Source organism: Anguilla anguilla, chromosome 1, assembly GCF_013347855.1.
Source record: "Anguilla anguilla isolate fAngAng1 chromosome 1, fAngAng1.pri, whole genome shotgun sequence".
NCBI lineage: Eukaryota > Metazoa > Chordata > Actinopteri > Anguilliformes > Anguillidae > Anguilla > Anguilla anguilla.
In genome coordinates this window covers 70104783-70128549 of record NC_049201.1, presented here as the reverse complement: position 1 = coordinate 70128549, position 23767 = coordinate 70104783, and the positions used below count along the sequence as shown (strand labels likewise).

The window sequence follows — 23767 nt, the reverse complement described above, 5'->3', positions numbered from 1 at the left end:
ATAATTAGCAAAACAGTTCACGAATTGATCAAAACTGGGGAATCAGAATTCAAATCAGAGAAGGGAAAAGAGAATTGGAGGGTATTTTAACACTGAACATTAACAGGGCATTTGAATTGAGCCTGTATCTTTGGTTGATGTCTAAGTGGATCATAAACGATACTGAGATACGATCTTACACCATACACTTGAATACCTAAAGTCCACATCCTCAAAAAGTACACAAACCATGTAGCAATCCCAAATACTGTCCTACGTTTGGTGCACACGTTCACATACACGCACACACTGGCAGATACGCACGCAAACACTGTCCAAAAGGCTGTGCTGACTAAAAGGGACACGTTTATGTCCTCTGTGTTTATGGCGATTTCAGAAATGAACACGCAGTCACGTACACCGTATGTGCACACACGCGAGAGAACACACACACACACACACACACGCGCCCGTATGTACACACACTAACACACACACTTGAAAGTCTGTATTGAGTAAAAGGGACATGCTTATGCCCAGTTTGTGTTTATGACAATTTCAGAAATGAACAAGGGCTTCTTCACTGGTGCTTCATCACATTATCATATTGTGTACTTATGTTAGATCCGATAGAGAAACAGACAGAGACAAAGAGATACACAGCAGACAGCAGAACACAAAAAGACAGAGAGAGAGACTGGGGTTGTAGAATGAGGGTAAAACGGAAAGAAACACAAGGCAGAAAAGACATCAAGAACTCAGCTAAAGTGGAAAACACAGAGAACAAACAGAAGAGAAAGTGAGAGCGAAAGAGAAGATTAAAGGGTCGGGGGGTGGGGGGTCAGAACACATGATGGAGGCAGGAGTCTCGGCTGCGCAGCTGCGCAGACGGCCTGCAGCAGCTGCGCACACCTGCCTCTCGTTTCAGGCACACCATTCAGAACTGTACATCTCTTGTCCAAACTTTACTGCGGTGACATCAAAGGACACACAAAGGCATAAATGTACATTAAAACATCGGCAAGGAAGTATAAAACAACCAGAACAAGCAGTTGTGATAATGACAGTCAAAAAAAGAAAAAAAAAGAAAAGAAAATGAAAACAAAACTATATACAAACCCTCATTACAAAAACCAGCACAGTAGTTAGTCATGATAATGGCGATCATAAGAACAACCATGACTGTAAAGAAAATATCCTCTCCTGGGTGTTTTCAAACTCTGGTTTTTATTAAAGTCAGTACATGTAAAAGCCTCATGAGCGCTGGAAGAGATATTTTTTTCTTTTCTTTTTTTTTTCCTTTTTTGAATCTCAAAGCACCCTCCTAGTAAGTTTATTAGCTTGTTGATTCCCTCTTAATTACCTTTCTATAATGCATCGCTCTCACGCGTAACGTCAACTGAATATTACACGTTTTCTCTCCATGATAGTGTTTTCTTCCTTCGTAGGCAAACTTAAACCATCTTCTTTTCACTCAGAGCCGAGAGATGGTAAGAGAGCAGACGAGCAGTATTTACACTATGTACAGATTTAACAGGTTTCTCTTACACTTATGCTTGACCTAGCGCTTCACAATCATGATAACAACAATTGTAATAGTGATGATTGTAATCCATTTGCCCCCAGCTACAAAACAGTAATTGCAGACAATAGAAGTAAATCTGAGGACTTACACAACCTACCCCCTTTTGATCTATATATTCATAAGTGTTGAAATATACAGAAGGGGAGAGAGACTAAACTATTGTTATATACATTATTTTACAGTTAGGAAAATGGACAGGACTACTGGAAGGGGATGGAGAGGTAGGGTTTTCAGTATGAATTTTCAAAACTCAAGAGATGGTTATTTGAGAGGATGGTTTGATACATTCCCCATCTGTAACAATGTGGTTCAGTAAAAGCCTGTTTTGAAGAAGAAAAAAACTTCTACCTAGAACTGTATTACACTCACACCAGGGCAAAACCCATGTAGACAAAAACATAAATAAATAACTGAAATGCAGGGAGAAAATCGCTTCTTGAACTCAAACTTCATACCACATCCAAACGTGAAACAGGCCTGTTCTGCCCCAGCCTAACCTCAGACTGTCTTACTAATGTCGACCAGTAGCTTTAATAAGACAAAAGGAAGGCAAATTAGGAGTCAAACTGAATTAAATAACCACCTTGTTTTTCTCAAATCCTCCAGACTGCCACCCCTCTTCCTTCTAGATCATCCTTCCATCCTCCCCCTTTCACTTCCCCCCTCGAGCTCGAGAGGAGTGAGCAGTTTCTCCGGGCCCTGGAGGTGGGAGGGGAAGGCCACGAGAGTAATACTTAAATTATATGAGAGCACACCCTATGCACAGCAGTGCGAGGACACTAGTGAGAGATGGGAGAACGTATGTGTAACAATGTGATGCCTACACGTAGCACACAGGGGGCTAGCTTTGTGACCTGGAAGGTTCATATCTGACTGAAATATTAGGGAGGTTTGTTTTTGTTTTCTAGAATAACCTCTCACCCGTTGTTAAATATTAGGCAGACTTTTCTCCCCCATGAATTGTGTTTTTGATAATTCAGTAGCGTGGGGGTAAGAAAGGTCTTTTGGGAGGATAGAATGGACTACCCCCCCCTACCCCTCCCCCAGGGGCCCCGGTGAACGGCGGGCCAGGCCTCTTGCCCCCATGGAAGGGAGGGTCTCGGTCAAAGAGGGGGGGGCGCAGGGGATGAGGCGGTCGACCGCGGAGGAACTGTCTCTGAGGGAGGGGGGCGGGGTGGGGCGGGCGGAGGTGGGGTCTGGGGCTGGGGGTGGGCAGGCGCAGGAGGGAGAGGGGGGAGGAGGGCCGTCGGTGGTTACGGGGCTGAGCGGGGGGGCTGGCCGGGGGCCGCTGGTTCTGCTGCCCCGGCGCAGCAGGGGCGGGGTGGCGGTTTGGGGGTAGGAGGAGGGGAGGGGGGTCGCCGGAGGGCGAGGGGGGTGCTGAGGAGGCGGCGGAGGACGGCGGGGGGCTGGGACCCTCCCTCACTCGGCCCAGCAGGGGAGGGGGGGCCCCGGGGGTGCCGGGGCGGTGGAGAGGAGGGGCGTGGCGGGGGGGGAAATGCTCTTTGACTGTGCCCGGGCGGGGCAGCTCTTTAAACTGCGGGGGTTCGCCCAGCAGGGAGGACATGAGCGGCGGCGGGCAGTGGGGGCCCGGATTGGCCGAGCCCCCGGAGCCCCCGCCGCTGGCCACGCCCCCTCGCTCCCCCCCGTCGGGCCTGGGGGGAGGGAAGGGCAGAACGCGGTCGACCGGCACCAGCACGCCGCCGACCATGACCGCCGAGGGCGGAGACAGGAAGTCCCGCGGCGGGGGCGGCGGCTGCGGGATGGGGGGAGGAGGCGGCTGTGGGATGGGAGGGGGAGGGGAGCTGAAAAAGGAGGAGGGAGGCGGGCGCTGGTGGGGGTGGGGATGGGGGTGCGGGCGGGGGCGGGAGTGAGGGTCGTCGCCAGGGTAGGGCATGAGAGGCCTCTCCTCAAACTGGAACTGGCCGGGGGGCATGTGGGGGTGGGGGGGCAGGAGATGTGGGGGGGGCGGGGGCAAAGCGGAGGGGCCCCTTTCGTCAGCGCCTCCCTGAGAGGGTAAGGAGGGGTTGCTGGGGTGGGGCGGGAGCCCGAGAGACGGGGGCGGGCCCAGGACGGGAGGGGGCGGGCCCTCCATGTAGGCCTCGTCGTACCAGCTGGCTCCCGTGGGGCTCGGCCTCGCCCCGGCCCCGCCTCCTCTGGGGTGAGCTCGCGTGCCTCGGCCAATCACGCGGATGCTCTCCACGGTCTGAATCCTCTCCCCGGACATGCGGCGGTTGCTGTACCCCAGCGTCTCTATGGGGGCGCCCTCCCCGCAGGGAGACACCAGGGTTTCGATCCGGTGCACGGGGGAGGCGCTCCCCGGCCCCTTCTCCTTTCCCCCCTCCCCCTCTCCCTCCCTCTCTTTGCTCCCCTCTTCCGGGCCGCCGCCCGCCTTCCGGGCCCCGCCGCCCTTGGGCCGCTCGGAGGGGGCGAGGGAGTGATGAGGGTGGGGCTCGCTCCCCGCGGACGCTCTCCTCTCTCCGCCCCCTCCGTCGTAGAAGGCGGGCTTGCCCAGGTTGTTCCCGCCCCCGTGCCCGTCCTTCCTGGCCTTCGCGTGGGCGGGCTTCGAATCTTGGTGGGCGCCGGAGGAGGAGGAGGACGACAAGGACGTCGACGAAGACGCGGAACCCGCCATCTTCCTCTTCGCCGCGTCCTCCCCTTTGGACTTGAGGGCGGACTTCGCCGGCTTCTTGTCGGGCTTCTTGTCGGCGCCGAAGGCCGGGTAGCGGGCGGAGCGGTAGTCCCCGTCGCGGCCCTCGCCCGGCCCGAACAGCGCGCGGGGCGAGGCGGAGCCGTCCCAGGAGCCGCTGCGGTAGGCGGTGGGGGAGAGGTCGTGGCCCGCGGACGAGGACCGCGCCTTCGCCCCCCCTAAGGGCCCGGGGTCCGCCAGCAGAGCCAGCGGCTCGGAGCCGGGCTTGTCCATGATCTCGTCCTGAGTGGGGGTGCCCCCCGTCTCGTCCCGCACGGGGGTCCCGTCCACGTTCTCCGAGCCCAGCAGGGGGCTGTCGCCGCCGCCGCCGCCCCCCGGCCCCCCGCCCAGGATGGGGATGCTGAGGTTCAGGGCGCTGAATCCGGGGTTCCCCTGCAGGAACTTGTGGATCTTGGACTCCAGGCTGGAGGGGGAGGCGGGGACGGGGGCCACGGAGTCCCTCTCCTTCTCCGGCTCCCTCCCCCGCTCCCGGTCCAGCTCGCGCCTGTAGCTGCTGCCCGGCGGGGGTTTTTGTTTGGGCGTTGTGGGCGTGGCCGGGGCCTTGCCCGCCGCAGCGGGCAGTGGGGAAGGGGCGGCCTCGGGGGCGGAGTAGCCGTGCCCCAGAGGGGGCGGGGCGGCGCTGGAATTGGGGGGCCGCTCTTTGCTGGCCGTGGAGGAGGCGTTTCCAGCCACACTGTGCAGGAGGGAGGACAGACCTGAAGAGGACCAGAGAAAGAGTTCACACAGCAGCCCACACTGAGAGCACAGGGTTAACTGCACCAGCAGCCCACAACAACAAAACAAGTTCAACTGCACCAGCAGCCCACAATAACAAAACAAGTTTAACTGCACCAGCAGCCCACAATAAGAGCACAAGTTTAACTACACCAGCAGACCACAACAACAAAAGAAGTTTAACTGCACCAGCAGCCCACAATAAGAGCACAAGTTTAACTGCACCAGCAGCCCACACTGAGAGCCCAGGGTTAACTGCACCAGCAGCCCACAACAACAAAAGAAGTTTAACTGCACCAGCAGCCCACACTGAGAGCACAGGGTTAACTGCACCAGCAGCCCACAACAACAAAAGAAGTTTAACTGCACCAGCAGCCCACAATAAGAGCACAAGTTTAACTACACCAGCAGACCACAACAACAAAAGAAGTTTAACTGCACCAGCAGCCCACACTGAGAGCACAGGGTTAACTGCACCAGCAGCCCACAACAACAAAAGAAGTTTAACTGCACCAGCAGCCCACACTGAGAGCACAGGGTTAACTGCACCAGCAGCCCACAACAACAAAAGAAGTTTAACTGCACCAGCAGCCCACAATAAGAGCACAAGTTTAACTGCACCAGCAGACCACAATAAGAGCACAAGTTTAACTGCACCAGCACCTCACACTGAGAGCACAGGGTTAACTGCACCAGCAGCCCACAACAATAAAAGAAGTTTAACTGCACCAGCAGACCACAATAAGAGCACAAGTTTAACTGCACCAGCAGCCCACACTGAGAGCACAGGGTTAACTGCACCAGCAGCCCACAACAACAAAAGAAGTTTAACTGCACCAGCAGCCCACAATAAGAGCACAAGTTTAACTGCACCAGCAGCCCACAATAAGAGTACAAGTTTAACTGCACCAGCAGCCCACAATAAGAACACAAGTTTACAGTAACTGCACCAGCAGCCCACAATTAGAATACAAGTTTAACTGCCCCAGCAGACCACAATAAGAATACAAGTTTAACAGCACTAGTAGCTCACAATAACAATACAACTTCAACTGCATCAGCAGCCCAAACTAGGCGTGCAGACTTCGTTACATTGTGGGGACAGGCACCATACCAGAATCCACACACATTAATTATAAATTTCTGAAAAGCTCCCGTAAACAGGAAAAACAATTAAACAGAACAGTCATGCCCATGAGCAGCTGGCTGTCCATACGGCCACCGGTACTGTGGGACCAGGAACTCACCATGCAAACTCAGATTACACACAAACACCGGCTGTGTTTTCAACTGAAACATTAAAATACCAAGGTGTGTCGGTTGAAACATTTTTAAATTGTTGCTGATGTCCTAACCGAGGACACGGTCAAAGCAAATCAGATGCAGGTGTGAGATTTGCGAGTGCAGCTAAGGCCATACAAGGGATACATTTCAATGCAGTATATACACAAGATAAAATGTCCTGCAGTACTAAAGGTAAAAAGTCTGGCAGCTAACTATATATTCATCAATAGTTTCTTTGACTTATTTTGAAATGTACTGTTTTTTTGTAGGTACTGATGGTAGTTCTGACCATGTACTTTTAATGTACTTTATCTTGGGTCCAATGTGCAAGTGTATGTCAAACTGAGAAGAGGAAACTCGGGTTTCGGGATGGACAAGAAAGCAGAAATTAGCCCAACAAGCACTCTGCCTTCCCACAGCCTCCCTCGGTCCTCTCTTACCCTGCAGCCCGGCACTCTGCCCCTGCGATTTGGACAGGGCGCTGAGGATCCCCTCAGGGGTGATGTCCACCCGGGACAGGATGCTGGCTAGGGGGTTAGCAGCTTGGGGCGTTCCCGGTGACTGGACGGGGGGCTTGTGGACCGAGCCGTGGGCAGAGGGGGTGGTGGGGGTCCCCGGGGAGGGACGGGACACCGGACTCACGCCTGACAGAGAGGGGAGAGAGGCGTGACAACTGCAGCACGTGAAGACCCACACGCCTGCAACCCACAGCAAGGGGCTGGAGGAAATGAACAGGTTCCCTCGGGGTGCTTGGACAGGAACAGCCTTTTGGGAGAACAGAGTAACTTCATTCTTCCCAGGGGGAACTCATCTGGCAGTTCGGTTGGCACACTGTGTCCTCCCTCTGTCCAGTCCAAAACCTGACTTTTCAGTACATTGTCATGATGGATAAAATTTATGATAAGACAATAACACACCAGGGTTGTAATTATGTGATCAATTTATAAAAGGATAAGAAAGAACCATCTCTCTGTGAGCTTAGTGAGCTCTGCAAAGCCTTTTGGTTACTGGGTAACATGCCTCAAGTCTGCTGCCTTTGCTTGGCTGTCCCTGTTAAAACCAAGTATTTATGACTTAACTGCAGTGTCATAAAGATGTAAAACAGACAAGTCTGTTTACCCAAACCTGTAGCACCTCTTCAGTTCTAGGTCAAGTAAAGGGCAGTGTTCCGGAGTGCTGTGCAGTGACCACGGCAACGATTGTGATGTCACAGAAGTGACGACTCACCGGTGCTCTTCATCACAGAAGTGAGGCTGCTGAGGATGGAGCTGATCTTGCCCAGGTCCACGTTGGCCAGGTTCACAGGGAGGGCGGTTGCGGGCGTCCCGGGGGTGTTGGGGGCGGGGGTAGGGGCTGGGGTGGGGGTAGGGGCGGGGGTGGGGATGACGGTGGGGGTTGCGGTTGGAGTGGCAGGAGGCGCAGCCTGTTTGGCAGGGGGTTCCTCAGAGATGCACAGGGGTGGGGGAACAGCAGTAGCAGCAGTAGCAGCAGGGGCAGCGGCAGCGGCAGCAGCTGCAGCGGGAGTGGGCTTGGACACAGCAATGGGGGCTGGCTTCTCCCTTCTCTCCTCTACTATGGAAACGGACAAAGGAAATATACACAAAGAAGACCAAAACATTTAGGGATTGCCTTTTTAACAATTGCCTCTCTCCCTCTCGGTAGTCCCCACTTCACAATCTAGTGGCTCCACCCCCGCCCCCCACCCCCCAACCAACCACCACAGACTCCCCTTCCTGTCTCTGCTGCTGTTCACGCCTCACCGATGATGCTGGTGTTCTCCGTCTCCTCCCCCTCAGAGAGCTCCATGTCCTCCACGTCCCTGTTGTCCCCCTCTCCGTGGGCGGGGCCGTGGGACCCGCCGGGGGAGGACAGCGGGCTGGGGACGTCCCCCAGGGCGATGCCCGCCTCGTCTCCGTCGTCCATGGCCTGCCCGTCGAGGTCCATGTCCGTCATGTTGGCCGCGCCCGTCGGCCCCTCCCCCTTGGCCCCCACGACCCCCATGCCGTGGAAGGGGGACTCGGACCCCGTCGGGGAGGGGGCGTCCTCGGAGGGGGAGGGGATGGGAGAGTCGTCGGGGTCGGGGAGGGTGGCCTTCAGGGCGTCCAGCTTGCGTTTGAGGTTCGACACGCGGTTGGCAAAGGTCTTGTAAGCCTGGGAATGGGGTGGAGGGAGTTCCAAAAAGCGTTTTACATCAATAAACAAAAGATTCAAAACAATGGTTGGCGGATTTCATTTCCAATCCCTCAATGACTTGCAGTGTTTTACAATCTGCGTTAAAGCACCGTATTAATCCTTCACAATGGGTAATTCCTGTGCTGGTGTTATGTCGCTCAGAACCTTCGAAAATATAAACCAGCTACCCCCTACCCCCGAACTCACATTGGCGACAATTTTGACCTCCTTGTACTGCATCTCGTAGAACACGTCCGCATTGCCCAGAGCCTCCAGCAGGGGGGGCCCTCCTTTCATCTGCTGCTCCAAGAAGCCCACAAACTCCTGGAGCTTCGCGCTGCCCTCCTCAAAGTCCTTCGAGAACTTCTTGCCCCCTGCCTTGTCTGAGGAACGGACAGACGGTAGAAAAGGGCGATCTTCTAGCAGCGAACTCAAACTCAGCCGTTATCATTGGTGGGAAGACGGGGAGCGTAAAGAGTTTGAGCGGGCAAACCCGCCTCACCTTTGAGCCTCTTCAGCGCCTCTGTGCTGCACACGTCCACTCTCAAAGCAGCGAGCTGCTTCTCCTTCAGCTCCGCCTCCTCCACAGACCTCTTATACACCGAGAGCTGCTCGATAAACGTCTGAGGCTACGAGCAAGGCGGCAAGAAACAGAAATGTGAGTGTGTGTGTGTGTGTGTGTGTGTGTCTGTGTGTGTGTGTGTGTGTGTGTGTGTGTCTGTGTGTGTGTGTGTGGACATTTTAAGTATCACGGCAGGAACTGAGATAAACATTTGCAGAAATGCAACAAACCAGCAAAATGTGAAGACTACATTTCCATTTAGATGTCGCTCTTATCCCGAGCGACACCTGACCTCGGCTGAAATGAACGACAAATAAAACACAAGACTCACTGCAAACTCCGCTACTATCTTGGACTTCAGCGCAGCTTTGGGGTTGACAGGCGCTGGAAAAACAAGAAAGAAAAGTTTCCTCGTAGTTCTTACTGCATGATAATACACATTCCTGTGACAACACCGCGACCACAGGGGCACGTGCGTCTGAACGAACGCGTTCCTCTCCGGTACGCGGCAGAACCGGGGAAAAACGGCGGGAAGACCGACCTGGAGGCGGCTCCTTCTTCACCAGGCCGGCCTTCAGCTCCGAAATGAGCTCCTCGGGGTAGACGCTCCTCTCCTCCCAGATGGAGAAGATCCGCTCCACGGACTTGCGCACTTTGGCGTCTCTGCGAGGCGGAAAACAGAAACAAGGCGATTGGTTCCACCGGCCATCCGAGACGTGTGCGCAGTTAAGCTTTCAGCAAATCAAAATTCAAATCTCAGCCACCGTCAGGAAACTCCACTAATGGAAAAAAAAACTGGTGAAAAATGCATGAGCAACCATCAACATAATTGCTCGTGCTTCCGGTCTACGTTCAAAGGGGGAAATTTGCATTACGATTGCACATGCTCATCTCCAATGCAAAAACGTAGCGGCACATTTGAAGAGACACTTTCTACAATTCCCTTTGGTCTGTCAAAACATAAACTGCAGTACAAATTGGTTGTTGGAATTGTTTCAAATTTTTCATTGAATAATTGGAATTGTGCAGGGGGGGAACTTGCATGTGCACATGCGTGTGTGCGTGCGTGTGTGCGTGTGTGTGTGCGTGCAAGCGTGCGTGCGTGCGTGTGTGCGTGCAAGCGTGCGTGTGTGTGCGTGCCTGTCAGAGGCTGCGGAACGCTTACTTGACCAGCAGGGCGGCCTCCGGCAGAACCTCGGCGAAGGAGTTGCGGTAGACGATGGCATTCTTCCTCTTGCAGTTCTGAATGACATCATTGGCGAGGTAGAAGAGGTTGAGTCTGTGAGCCGCTTCAGCTGCAGAGAGAGGATGTGACATCAGTTCATTTGTCTGAAGGGCACAGACACACACAGCTGTCTGAAGGGCACAGACACACACAGCCGTCTGAAGGGCACAGACACACACAGCTGTCTGAAGGGCACAGACACACACAGCCGTCTGAAGACCACAGACACACACAGCCGTCTGAAGGCCACAGACACACACAGCCGTCTGAAAACCACAGACACACACATCTGTCTGAAGGGCACAGACACACACAGCCGTCTGAAAACCACAGACACACACAGCCGACTGAAGACCACAGACACACACAGCCGTCTGAAAACCACAGACACACACATCTGTCTGAAGGGCACAGACACACACAGCCATCTGAAGACCACAGGCACACACAGCCGTCTGAAGGGCACAGACACACACAGCCGTCTGAAGGGCACAGACACACACAGCTGTCTGAAAACCACAGACACACACAGCCGTCTGAAGACCACAGACACACACAGCCGTCTGAAGGGCACAGACACACACAGCCGTCTGAAGACCACAGACACACACAGCAGTCTGAAGACCACAGACACACACAGCCATCTGAAGACCACAGACACACACAGCCATCTGAAGACCACAGACACACACAGCCGTCTGAAGGCCACAGACACACACAGCCGTCTGAAGACCACAGACACACACAGCCGTCTGAAGGCCACAAACACACACAGCCATCTGAAGGGCACAGACACACACAGCCATCTGAAGACCACAGACACACACAGCCGTCTGAAGGCCACAGACACACACAGCTTTCTGATGGGCACAGACACACACAGCTGTCTGAGGGCCACAGACACACACAGCTGTCTGATGGGCACAGACACACACAGCTGTCTGAGGGCCACAGACACACACAGCTGTCTGATGGGCACAGACACACACAGCTGTCTGAGGGGCACAGACGCACACAGCTGTCTGTGGGACACAGATGCACACAGCCGTCTGTGAGGCACAGACACACACACCCGTCTGAAGGCCACGGACACACACAGCTTTCTGATGGGCACAGACACACACAGCTGTCTGAAGGGCACGGACACACACAGCTTTCTGATGGGCACAGACACACACAGCTGTCTGAAGGGCACGGACACACACAGCTGTCTGAAGGGCACAGACACACACAGCTGTTTGAAGGCCACGGACACACACAGCTGTCTGAAGGGCACAGACACACACAGCTGTTTGAAGGGCACAGACACACACAGCTGTTTGAAGGCCACAGACACACACAGCTGTCTGAAGGCCACAGACACACACAGCTGTTTGAAGGGCACAGACACACACAGCTGTTAAGGGTCAGGAAGATCTCACAAGACGACCTCGGTGAAAAACGCATACGAAAACACCCGACAGAAACCTGCAAAAAGATCAAGTCAATGTTTGCACATAATCCTTGTGTGAATACTGTAAAAAAAAAAAAAAAACATTTATTATTCACATCATAGTATAATACAGCATACTGCAGATTCATTGTCTGTCAGGTCCAACACTGTTCTGGGGCAAAGTAAACCCAGTGATTTCCCTACTATTACCCTACACATGAATTTAGTCATCTGAAGTTCCCTCCTAATTTAATCCCACAATTTTCACATATCATTTTTCTTCAAAATCAGGTTGGAATTAGAGCTCAGCAGGCACTGTGTAATACCGTCGACATTTCCATAGGTATAACTTTTTCTCAGAAAGACCTTTAGGCATTTCATACTGCAAGCCCAGAACCAACATCTACCAAAAGTTATGAGAAACAAATGGCTGACATATGGTTTTCAGCAGATATCTCAGTTGCTCAGAAAAGAATGAAAATAAACACAACGGTGTGGGATGCCATGCAAGCTTCTCTCTAAGGTGTTTTCGCCATAAAGCCGAACGTTAATACAGATGAGAGGGCTTCACTTTAATCAGCTGCAGATGGCTCTTTCACACCCTTTTATCTGGGGTGCTCACACGCAGCAAACTATAAAAGCGGTTAAATCTCTTCAAACAACTGCTACCATTTACAACAGTGGTGCTGACCTTTGTTGTTGCTATGACAACCCACCGGCGCACGGTTTTGTCTGCAGCAAACTATGGCTCCATCCAAATTAAAATTTTCTTTCTGTTTTTATAAATGAACTAACTATCCCTTTTAAAAGACGCTGAAAGCAGAAAGTGATTCTTGGGGATAGTCAGATCCATAAATCCAAACACGTTTTTTCCATCTCCTGGATATCAGTATCAAGGTTTAGTTAATTATAACAGCCACAACTGCGGGTTGGAAAACATCCTAAAAAAGCTAAATGATTTGGAGCAGCCTTCGTGCATGTAGCCTAGTTTAGAAAACGGCTTCAGATGCACTTCATATACACAGTTTGACTACAAAACTTGAGTATTCAATCAAACTCTGTTTCTGTAATTATTAAGTTAAATTTATGCATCCAAACTGGAATACATTCACAGTTAATGTATATATATTAAATGTAGGCTATTTCTCTGGCGCATGTAAAACAGTATACTAAGTATGTTTACATTTCTAGTGCTTGTAATTTGCACATTGTTTCAGGTATTACAGCTGTAATATGACAGTATGAAACAAACTCACATGGGCCGATTTATTAAGCATAAAGGCAGAGACGCCCTTCGGCTGAGATCTAGGTTTCAGGGTGAATAGTCCCAAAGCCACTATCCATGCTGGAAGCTGTATGTTACCATCAAGGTGACATCTGATATTGATATTTTTACTGCTGAATGACTCAGAAAGGAACAGAACTGGGTAACAAGATTAAAAATACAAAAACTCTTCTGAATACATACATAATGCTTTCAACGTAGCCTACATCCAACACCACACTACTACTTCATCTCATTATTAAATTACATTTTCTTTCTCCATTATATGAATATCACAATGTATGTTAATACAGGAACTATTTCGGTTCAACTTCCACAGAGAACTTCTTTCGATAATAAATGCAAAATTAATCAAGTAACTACACTTGAGTTAACAAGCTTCGCCTTCTCTAATGAGCAACCACCCCACGGGCGCAAGGGCCAATCACACACAGAGCCAGTTCTTCACACCTTAATCAAGCCATCAGCCATTCTGCAAATTAAAACGCCAGGCCTATTTCTAATTACGAATTCATGAAACATCCGGCTATAATTACATCTGAGCCAGGTGGACACATTCACGCACAGGCGCATAGGCCTGCCTTGTGCTTCCTACTTAATGTAGGCTAGTTAAATCTCATACATTAACCAGCAATACATTCAACACAGAAAAAGGCCTAACGAATGCACAATTCCAAAATTGAAGAAAAAAGTTCCAGAGCAGAACATCTTCAAAATATTCAACAAAGCTAGCCCCTGCTGTAATTTTCCATAATCAAGTAGCCTACATTTGCCAGCAAAGGGGAAAAATGATTAGAAATAGTTATCTAATGCAAATATTGCATTAAATATACAGTTACCGGTCATTTACTCCATAGTAAATTTACATTATACACTCACTGACACACTGCACCACATTATTCATCTTATTAAATTATTTAAATGATTGGCATTGTGTTGTATATGACCTTTGCTATGATGCTTCGACACCTGTACACGCACTATAGAGACACAGATAAACTTCCTCATCTGCAAAGTGTAATTTCTCCATATACATACTCTCCTCCCTAATGACATTTTACATTTCAGTCCCTTCCCACCAATTCATAAACATCGGCGTCCCCTTTGTCTCCTCGGTGGCATTAAGTGGCCATTAAAAATGAGAAAAGCTGTCCCATCTCAATTACTCTGAAAAGGTCGGCGAGCTGTACGTTTCCAGCAGTTAATTAACCGACGAACTTTACTGCCTGACGTTTCCACTTTATCTTCCTGAACTGACTACTGCAGCGTCTTGCTAATGACCTCCTCGTCCCTCTTTACCATGACAACACATTCAGTGGGTTCTGTGCTGCTTGCTTGGATTACAGTGAAATGATCAACACTTCAGAGCTCCAATGTACTTTATGATCCTGCTGTTCGGAACCATTTTGGAACAGAGCTAGTCAATGTAAAAGTTCCGTAAAATAGACCTCAGACAATCGTAAAAACGAAAAAAAGGCATAGAGGAACACTAATTCAGTAACAAACCATCTACACCAGTGGTCTCCAACCCTGGTCCTGTAGAGCTACAGGGTCTGCTGGTTTTTGTTTTCACCTTAAAATCAGCACCCAATTGAGACCCAAGACACCAGGTGAGTTGAGTTAACTGTGTAATGAACTGCTCCAATTGATTCATGAAGTGCAGAGTCGGAGTGTAGCACAGTGGGTAAGTGCGGACGTCGGAGTGCAGCACAGTGGGTAAGGAACTGGGCTTGTAACCGAAAGGTTGCAAGTTCGATTCCTGGGTAGGACACTGCCGTTGTACCCTTGAGCAAGGTACTTAACCGAATTGCTGTATAAATGGATACAATGTAAAAATGCTATGTAAAAGTTGTGTAAGTCGCTCTGGATAAGAGCGTCTGCTAAATGCCTGTAATGTAATGTAATGTAATGTAATGCAGAGTCACTATGAAAACCAGCAGACCCTGTAGCTCTCCAGGACCAGGGTTGGAGACCACTGATCTACTGATCTACACTAACAGAGCCTCACTTCCTTTAATTACACCACCCAGCAGGGTCATCAGCAGGATCAGTGTTCAGTACACATGCAGTGCATGAGGGTGGATATCAAGCCGAGGTTAATCTATGCTAAATAAATATGATCACAATCTTCGGGTGCAATAAAAAGCAGCCGCTTGATATTTTTGGGAAGCTAAATAATTTTGAATTTTTCAGTGCCAGAGGTAGACAATATATTCATTAGACTTTGTTTTCAGAGATTTCATTTCGAGTAAACAGTAGGCCTATATTATTTTACTGTTATAATATACTGTTAAACTACTTGACTGTAATATAATCTTTTTCCGCCAGAGTTTGTCGTTCTGGTTCAATGCTCCTACAGAAAAACCACACCATTACAAACTACTGGCCTGTTCAAAAAAACACAAAGCTTTGTAATATATGATTGCTTTGGGATAGGCAAGATTAGGCTATATTTTATATAGCTTCCAGTTGTGAAATATCACCCCGGTTACCAGTGTCCAAAGATTGCGCTGCATCAAGATATGGTCAATTATCAGGATCAAGAATAAAAAGATTTTAACCATGAATGAATTCCATAAGAATGATGACCTGGGCAACATATCAACATCACATCATTACGCTTTATTTGCGAATGGGTCACGAGTGTACAATTTTGCTTGCATATGGCTTTCTTAAAGATTTTTGTGTTCTTCGTATTCTGTATAGTAACTATAAATAAATTTTATGATTGTACATACAACCCCCCCCCCCCCCCCCCCCCAGCAAGCAACCATTTTGGCAGGTTCGGCCCTCCCGTGTTCCCTTAAAATTAAATTAAAATGCTGGCGTAAAAGCGAGTGCTTACCCAGCAGGCATTGTGTTGCTTAACGCCCTTACCAGAGTCTTTAAAGCAAGGCAAAGCTAACCAGATTTAAATGCAATTTGACTGCCATGCCATACCTTCTCAAAGGATAATTACCATGGTCGTCACAGTATTGTCTTGTTTGCAAACAAGTGTTGTCTCAAATGATGCAAATTCCATTGATTAAAGTGTACTGATAACACTAATCTAAACTGCAGTAATCATTATTTGTAATGCAAATGTGGCGGTGCAAAGCAGCTCACGGTGCCCAACTGTTAAGTGATATTCTTTAAAGTGCTGATGATTTATTACCAACAGTAAATCACTCTTCGTAAATTTGGACCAGTAAATTCCGATTTGTCGGAGCAGGCCAAAAGTGCGTCCCACACACAGCTTTTTTATGCTCCCTCTCGCCTGGACGCCTGTCCTCGTTTGTGAGTGGCTCTTACATTAGTGACACTTCTGATCAAGCGCAACTCAAAACAGAGGGAGAGCGTTTAGGAGGTGAATTGGGACTGGGGCTAAGTGTTCAGCAATGCAACCTCCACCTTCATCGAAATAAAATTATCAGAATTAAGCCCTGACACATTTTTTCTCCTGAGAAAATCAAATGCCCATCCGTCGTATTCATTGTTCTGCTGGGCCCATGCAATCTGAAACAGATTGGCAACCAACATAGCACTCAGTTGGGCTTCCTATGTAACCGAAACCTCGCAAGACAGTTAAATGTTGCATGAAAGTTAACAGTCACAGCTTCGAAAAACAAGGGAAGGGACTCTAAATTAAGCCTTCAGCATGTAATTATAAATACCTAATAGCCCAGCCAACCGCATATTCATTTCACTAACATTTGTTTAAATATCTCACCAATGTCTGTGGCAATATTTATCACAGTACTGCACTTGTCACGTTTGGTGAGTTAGCATACTGACCTCCGTCTCCCCCCTCTCCAATAAATAATGGACAGTCTCTAATCCCCATTTGGTAGTGGAAGTTCAGAACAGGCAGGGTCTCGGGGTAGTGCTGGTGCTGCTATTAGTATCTGTGATGGGGAAACTGTCAAACCTGACATATACATCTAGGAAATAGGCACGCCATGTTTGTCTTCCAAATTGCGTTTAAACACAAACCATTAAATATACTAGCAAACACACACATGAGGCAGGCACAATGAAAACAATGTGCTTGAAACGGATTTGATTTCATCAAATTATTTTGCATTAGTAGAATACATTTCGATTGTTTTGCTTCTGGCATAGTCCGTCCACCATATGCAATCTTCCCTTTCGTTTCAGCAACAGTTCTGAATGTCCACAATGTTGCAGGGTTTACGATGATATTCCCACCTTACTTTAAATCTGCGTCATCAGGCAAGTCCTCCTACATAAGCAAGCACGACACATAGGCTACCTCGTGGTTGTTGTTTCTAATCATTTTATTTACAGCACGCAACTATTAAGTGCATAGTTTATAATCGCGACACAGTTAACTAGCTAACTATCGACACGTAGCCAAGCGAAACTTGCACTGTAATACATATTATTCTTACACAGGTGCTCAGCCTTAGGTTAGGAGTCATGAATGATTTGATATTAAATTAGGCACCATTACAATAAAAGGGAAATGACAGCTCAATGTAAAAGAACAACCATCGATTCTCGCTGCCAAAATGTATTTACACTTGATGTGACTGCGGTTTACAGTAGTACAACTTTTCTGAGGCACTTGTCCTGCACACAACCCCATGAAGCCATGTCCAGAATTTTAAAAAAACTAGTTAAAATGCTAAGACTACACATATACTACATTTCGCTTGAGACAGAAACAAAAAAGTTTTAACATTCATGCAATTTAAAAAAAGACTGTAAAACAATATAAAAAAGCCCCTTATAGAAATGTGACCCCACTGATAATATATTAATTCAATTGCATAGCCTACAATGGCTTTTATGCTATGGAAAATTGACCTCAATCCCAAAAACCCACATCATAATACATTAGTATTTTATATACTATGAAAAATTGACCCTGATCCCAAAACCTAAATCATGATGCACGTGTCATTTTTCCCACGTTTTTTTAGCCTATATGACACCAGTTCTGGCCAGACTGACAGCAGGCAGGCAAACGCTACACCAACAGCCAATCATGTGCCACGAACAGACCTTCGCCACAGTAACCCACACGCACAACAACCTCTGTAGCTGGTGAGGAGCAAACACACTTGTCGAGCCGATAAGATAACGAGTGAAGACAAAAGCTCAAGTGACCAAGTACGGACATTACACACCATAAGCTCCAAGCATGAGAACTTGTCAGCAAGAAACCCAAATATATCACCAGCGCATTATCACCCTTGCTAAAGACATGCTGCCCATCAGCCCTGTGGAAAAGGAGGGATTCAGGGGACTTATGGAGGTTACTGACCCAAGATATCGGCTCTCCGGCCAGAAATACTTTGCATACCGCACAACTTTGCACTTAGGAACGTAGGGAAAGATGCGATCTGTAAACATATGGGCTTTTATCAATATGGACTGATACATACACCGAGAAATCCATCACAAAAAGATTTTTGCCCATGTTGCAAAGCCCATGCTTTAAAGCACTTATTGGCTTTAAAACCTCTATATCGTCTCCAGCTATGCTTTCTGTGAATTCTGCACCAGAATAAAACTCAAACGATGCTACTATGTGGTTACTTCCAAGAATTTCCACCATATCACACCGTAACAATAAACAACCTCATGTAGGAAATCAGATGTGGAACAGTAAATACATATATAAAAGCAAAGCTACCTGCAACAATGACCATGAAAAACCATAGCTCCAGCTGAGCAACACAAGCACACACACTCCCTGTGTCCCATACTGCAGGGCCATTACACCCCACCCAGAGCACAAGCCCCACAGAGTCAGAGGCAGGCCAATCAATCAATAAATACATTTTTCTTTCAGAGAGGCAAACAATGCTTCTGTACCAGCTGGACTGCCATCTTCCAAGTGTCACTTGCCAATGCATTCACCACCAAAGGTGATACACAGTCATTTCTTTTCATTCCCATTTAGTTAGCCAGCCTCACTTTTGCAACAATTAACAACAATTGCAAACAGTAGAAAAAGTGGCTGCCAGTTCCTCCAAGAGGAAAATGTTAACCCTGCCTGAACATAAACCACTGCTGTGACATATTTATCAAATAGATAACACAGATTCTCAGTACAGCAAAAGGTTAGGGTCATATCACAGGGGTTTACAGGGACTAGGATACAAAGAAACATGACTTTCCATAGTATTGGTGCACAACAGTCTTAGTTGCAGACTAGGGATGGGTACGAGTAATGATTGATCAATTACTCGTTGGATACAAGCCTACTTAATTTATCATAAAGGCTATGTTTATACAACTATGCGTTGGAACTTTGCTCCATTTATTATACAAATAAGCATTAAGACTTTATTAAGACACTTGAGTACTGATGTGCGTTGTTCTGCATGCAAGCATTTTCTATACTACAAACTTGGTGCCACTCGGCCAAGATGCATTCTAAAAACAGATTCTTCCACAAGCTAGGAATCGAGCACATTATGCAATCACTCGATCTGTGAAGTAACTGAAATCCCCATCCCTATAACAGATGGAGTCTATACCACTCGATGTCTGCGAAAGAAATAAGCCTTCTTTTGCATAACACACTGTAATCCAACTGGAAGCACATGATTCATGTGCAATTATATATTGACTAGCTGTGGGGGAAAAGTATGATGGCGGTTTCCATTTATAAAAACACAGTTATTTTCCAATTGGGATTGCCGCCTACCCTCCTGCATTTTTTTTATTTCAACTGTCAGCTATTTGCAATTTCCCTCCCTGAACTTACAAGCACATTTTTGTATAATTATGACAAGTTTGAGCTACCACAATTCAGGCACCTTCACTAACAGTAAACTAAGAATTCACCTGTCACAAGCCAAATTAATTAGAACAACTCTTCTTTGGTCAGCTTCAAATTCACCAAAACTGCACAATGTTCTGAGCAGCAATGTGTGCGATTCTACACTGAATGTCACTTAGAATATAGCCTAAGTCTTTAATAAGAATGAACACCGGGTCAAGTAATTCTGGAAAAAACAAGATTTGCCATATGTATGCCAATAATTCAATAATAAAAACCTTTTTCATAAAAAAATATCTATTTCTTGGACATTTTATTGATTCAAGTGAAAAATACCACATTCTGATAATAGTTAATTATATGAATTTCATTCCACCTTCCTGCACTAGTGTTAAGATGAAAGTGGTTCTCAGCTGGAGACCTGAAGTACAACCACAATAATACATTATGACATACTTGTCCATCAAGTAAGAACTTCCCTCACAACCCTCTGGGCTCACAGGAGAAAAGCACCTACATCACTGCGGTTCTTGCACATTCACTGCATTTAAATGAGCTAGAACGCTGTGAGGTGCCGTAAACAAAACAGGCTGGGAAAAAAATCGGACATTCACAGGGGACATTCTAATTCTCTCAGGGAAAAATACATTCTGATCTTGTACCCTACATTTGAGTTCCAATAGGAATAAATGCTGCTCACCCCAAAATGCACTCCATATTATGATAACAGCTCTAGTATATACTGTGCTCGAAGAGTGTAGTACATAACATAGCAAGATGTCAGCACAGATTCTCAGTGTGAAATGTTAATGCCCATAACTGCACAAGTTGAAAATGAGCTACTCCAAATTACTCAGCTGAAGCAAAAAAAAGGTGAGTAAGGTTTCCTCGCTCAACAGCCCCTGATGACACATGAAAAAAAGCAGGCAGTCGTCTGACACATAACTTGGCCGATCCTGTGCCTGAATGTAAAATAGATTAATATTACATAAGGTCCTTCTCTATGTCACAAAAAACACTTCAAAATAAACCGCTTACTCATCTGCTTTTCTCTCCCTTTATAAGGCACATTCCACAGTACACTTTGAATGGGAGCCGGCTTTTTCCTACACACCTTTCTCCATGAAAGTTTCTCCTTAGAAAATGCCGCTCACTTCAGGTCCTGCATTTTTCCTCACACCTTCCACTTGGTCACAGTTTATATAGGGATGCAGGACATGTAGGGTTGTATGGACATTGGCCAATAATATCTTAAAACACACGTATTGACACTGATCTATAAGATAAGATTATGGTCCATATGATGGGCTGATATGATCATACAAAATGCATGCACCTGAGACTGTGATGTGTTTCATGTACTGTTGAAGAGTAAAAAAGCAGGCGAATCATAGTCTGCTCATAGTCATCTGAATCTCGCACTTATTTTTAATGTATAATTTTTATCAATCAAACTCACAAAGCAAAACAATGACTCAGTACTTCTCAAAACTCAAGCTTTCTCCTTCATAGCCAAGCTGTAATGCAATATATCTTTTATACAAACACAATTTTACATTCCCCTTTATAAACTGACATCTGGGGTCATCTACTTATTAAATGAAAACAGACATTTTGTTGAAGCTTGCATTTGCGCTACAACGTAAAACAGGGCAGTACTGGCATCAGTGTCGGCCCAATAACGCCATACCTAGAACTTCCATATCTTTCACACTTAGTTTTAAAAGGACCTGTCAAACATTACATAACTGACAAAAAGTACAATAGGTGCGCCGAAGTTCCCATCTATTTTTGATGCGATTAATCAACAAATATAAATGCCTAATCAAAGACCAGAGAGCTTTGGATCTGTAGTGCACCCTGCTTGTTTAGGTAGTGCAAGTGAATCTGAAAGCGTGCTGCATTTTAAGAGCAATTTTACCATATCACATGACCCTTTAACTTCATTCATAATTAAGAGAGTCGAGGCATCGCCTAAATTTTCCCCGTTCCTTCAGTCGGCCTGAACTACATCTCATAGTATACAATACAGAATAAAAGAGTATGTATTGTTGTATTTACTTAGTAGCTTCAGATTAAGCATCCAAAGCAGGTCAGGTTTAAAAAGTGCCAATTTTGTAACGAGACTGCAATATGTACGACCCTGTCTCGATCAACTAAGCGTTACCAACGTGTCGTGTTCTGCATAAACATACCATAGCAAACCAATAAATACACCGCAAGTGAACGACCGCCTCTTTAATGTCTCCGCGTGCGATCACGTCCTCAAATAAGACTAACATAACAAATGCAACACTGGGGAGAAACACGCCAGTATATGGTCACATGATTGTCATCATAATTGAAAATGATTGACAGTGGAAAGAAATGGAAGAAACTGAAGTGTTTATTTGTCTAACGTTAGCTAACAAAAATCACCAGCTGGACGACATCCCCTTTCTAGTTAACTTGACGTTACCTACTTGCTTGCAAAGCAATGCCTGTCAAGTCAAAATGCATGCAATAACACCAAATTAGACAGCTACCTTCCATAACGAACGTTAACGCAGCTATTTGTACTTTGAGAACGTAATAATGACGTTTTATTATCGACGCGCGTCTCCCACCACACGAGGCCCTGAATATACAGACTAACCAGTAGAATTGATACCATACTGTATGCATAACCAACCTTTGCAAGCTAACATTAACTACTATGGCCTTTAATGCCCCCTATAAGCCAGACGAGCTACAACTAAATGCATCAGCATAAAAGGTCTGCAGTAGCTAGCTAATGTTAAATGGCTAACGTTAGCTACGTCATATTAAATTCTACAGCATTTAGCAGGTTAGCTAAAAAGCAGACTGCGAATTTGCCACAGCTTTTGCCACCAACAGTTCTGTGAACTTGCAGACTATTGGACTGCACACGACTTCGCTGTGTTCGTAGCTAGCTAACGCCATTAGCCATTTAAAGTTTCATTAGTACCCTAAATGAACCAGCGTCAGCGTCTACTTTGCTAGACCTCCCATAAAATGCAAGATCTTAACCCCCAGCAACCCCGTAGTCTAATCGATCTTGCGAGCTAGCTAACTACCTAGACTATATACGTGCATTTACCACAACATGTAACTGCTAGCTGTCCCGTTAGTTAGCTAGCCAGCCAAGTGTGATGTTATCAGGAACTGTTGACAAGCTAGCGTGCCACAGTCGTTGCTAGCATGTAGAATCGATAGCCAACGAGCTACTTACATTTTCTCAACCATTTCATCCAGTACCGCACGATCAAACTGTGGTATTTCTTGTTTTCGATGCACCAGGTGGATAATCCTTGTATTGATTCCATTGTGTTAGTCACTCCTTGAAATCGGCGGTCCAAAGATGACTCCAAAGTGGCCGACGAGCCACGACCACCGTGGCCGCTCGTCGCTCCAGCCGCCATTTTTGTAACTATCTTCAGTGTTTCTGTGTTGCAGATTCACAGGCCCGCTTTGGACTACAAGCGAACACGCCTCCAAATGTATGAATGTGCGGTGCATGTAAAACGTGCAACCTTACTGGGGGGTTTTCGGTTTCTTCTGAACACAAGGGCTCTTTTCAAAAGCAACCTAGCAGTGGACTTTTGCTGTTTCAATTTAGCATTAACATGACCTATTATGATCCGCCAATAAAATAATATCCAGCAAATTAATTAGAGAAAGAAAACTCTCCACTTAGCAACTCCGTTCACTTTCCCGAACCACGTTAAATGTTCTTAGAAAACACTTCAGTTGAGGTAAGGCTATGTGTACAGTAGATTAAATAATTATAGCTACCGCTAGTTGTAATTATGCAAAATAGTCATACTATAATGCTGTCCCGTCGGAGCAATGACACTGAATGTTTTGAGAGCTTCCTGCCTCCCTTACCGAGTGAACCGCTTCGAGCCTCTGCTTAATCCTAGTCAGCAATAATCCCGTAATTGATTTATCCATCCACATTATAAATACATGACAACAATAAATAATTGTTTCCCGTGCCTGTCCCATCCTCTCCAAAACATTACACCGAACATTTCATTGCACAAACCATTCAGGAGGAATTTCACATATAACAATCATTTTACA

At 47.0% G+C, this 23767-nt stretch overlaps 1 protein-coding gene across 1 annotated transcript; it reads right to left on the bottom strand.

The window, feature by feature from the left end:
- Positions 1-509: 509 nt before the first annotated feature.
- LOC118229796 (regulation of nuclear pre-mRNA domain-containing protein 2-like) lies at positions 510-23456 on the bottom strand. The gene is made up of 11 exons (XM_035422199.1): positions 22914-23456; positions 10169-10298; positions 9545-9666; positions 9335-9387; positions 8944-9070; positions 8649-8824; positions 8030-8420; positions 7497-7841; positions 6710-6913; positions 3636-4966; positions 510-3368 (listed from the first exon to the last, which is right to left on the bottom strand). The coding sequence occupies exons 1-11, from the start codon at positions 23101-23103 to the stop codon at positions 2541-2543; spliced, it is 3897 nt and encodes a 1298-aa protein (XP_035278090.1). The 5' UTR covers positions 23104-23456; the 3' UTR covers positions 510-2540.
- Positions 23457-23767: the final 311 nt, after the last annotated feature.

What these genes read in the sequence shown, in the direction of transcription:
- LOC118229796 (XM_035422199.1), bottom strand. Translation starts at nt 23,103, where the DNA reads ATGGCGGCTGGAGCGACGAGCGGCCACGGTGGTCGTGGCTCGTCGGCC. An exon ending in GGAGAACACCAGCATCATCG is followed by an intron (nt 7,842 to 8,029) that starts GTGAGGCGTGAA and finishes CCGTTTCCATAG; the next exon opens with TAGAGGAGAGAAGGGAGAAG. An exon ending in TGGAGGGCCCGCCCCCTCCC is followed by an intron (nt 3,369 to 3,635) that starts GTCCTGGGCCCG and finishes TCCTCCTTTTTC; the next exon opens with AGCTCCCCTCCCCCTCCCAT.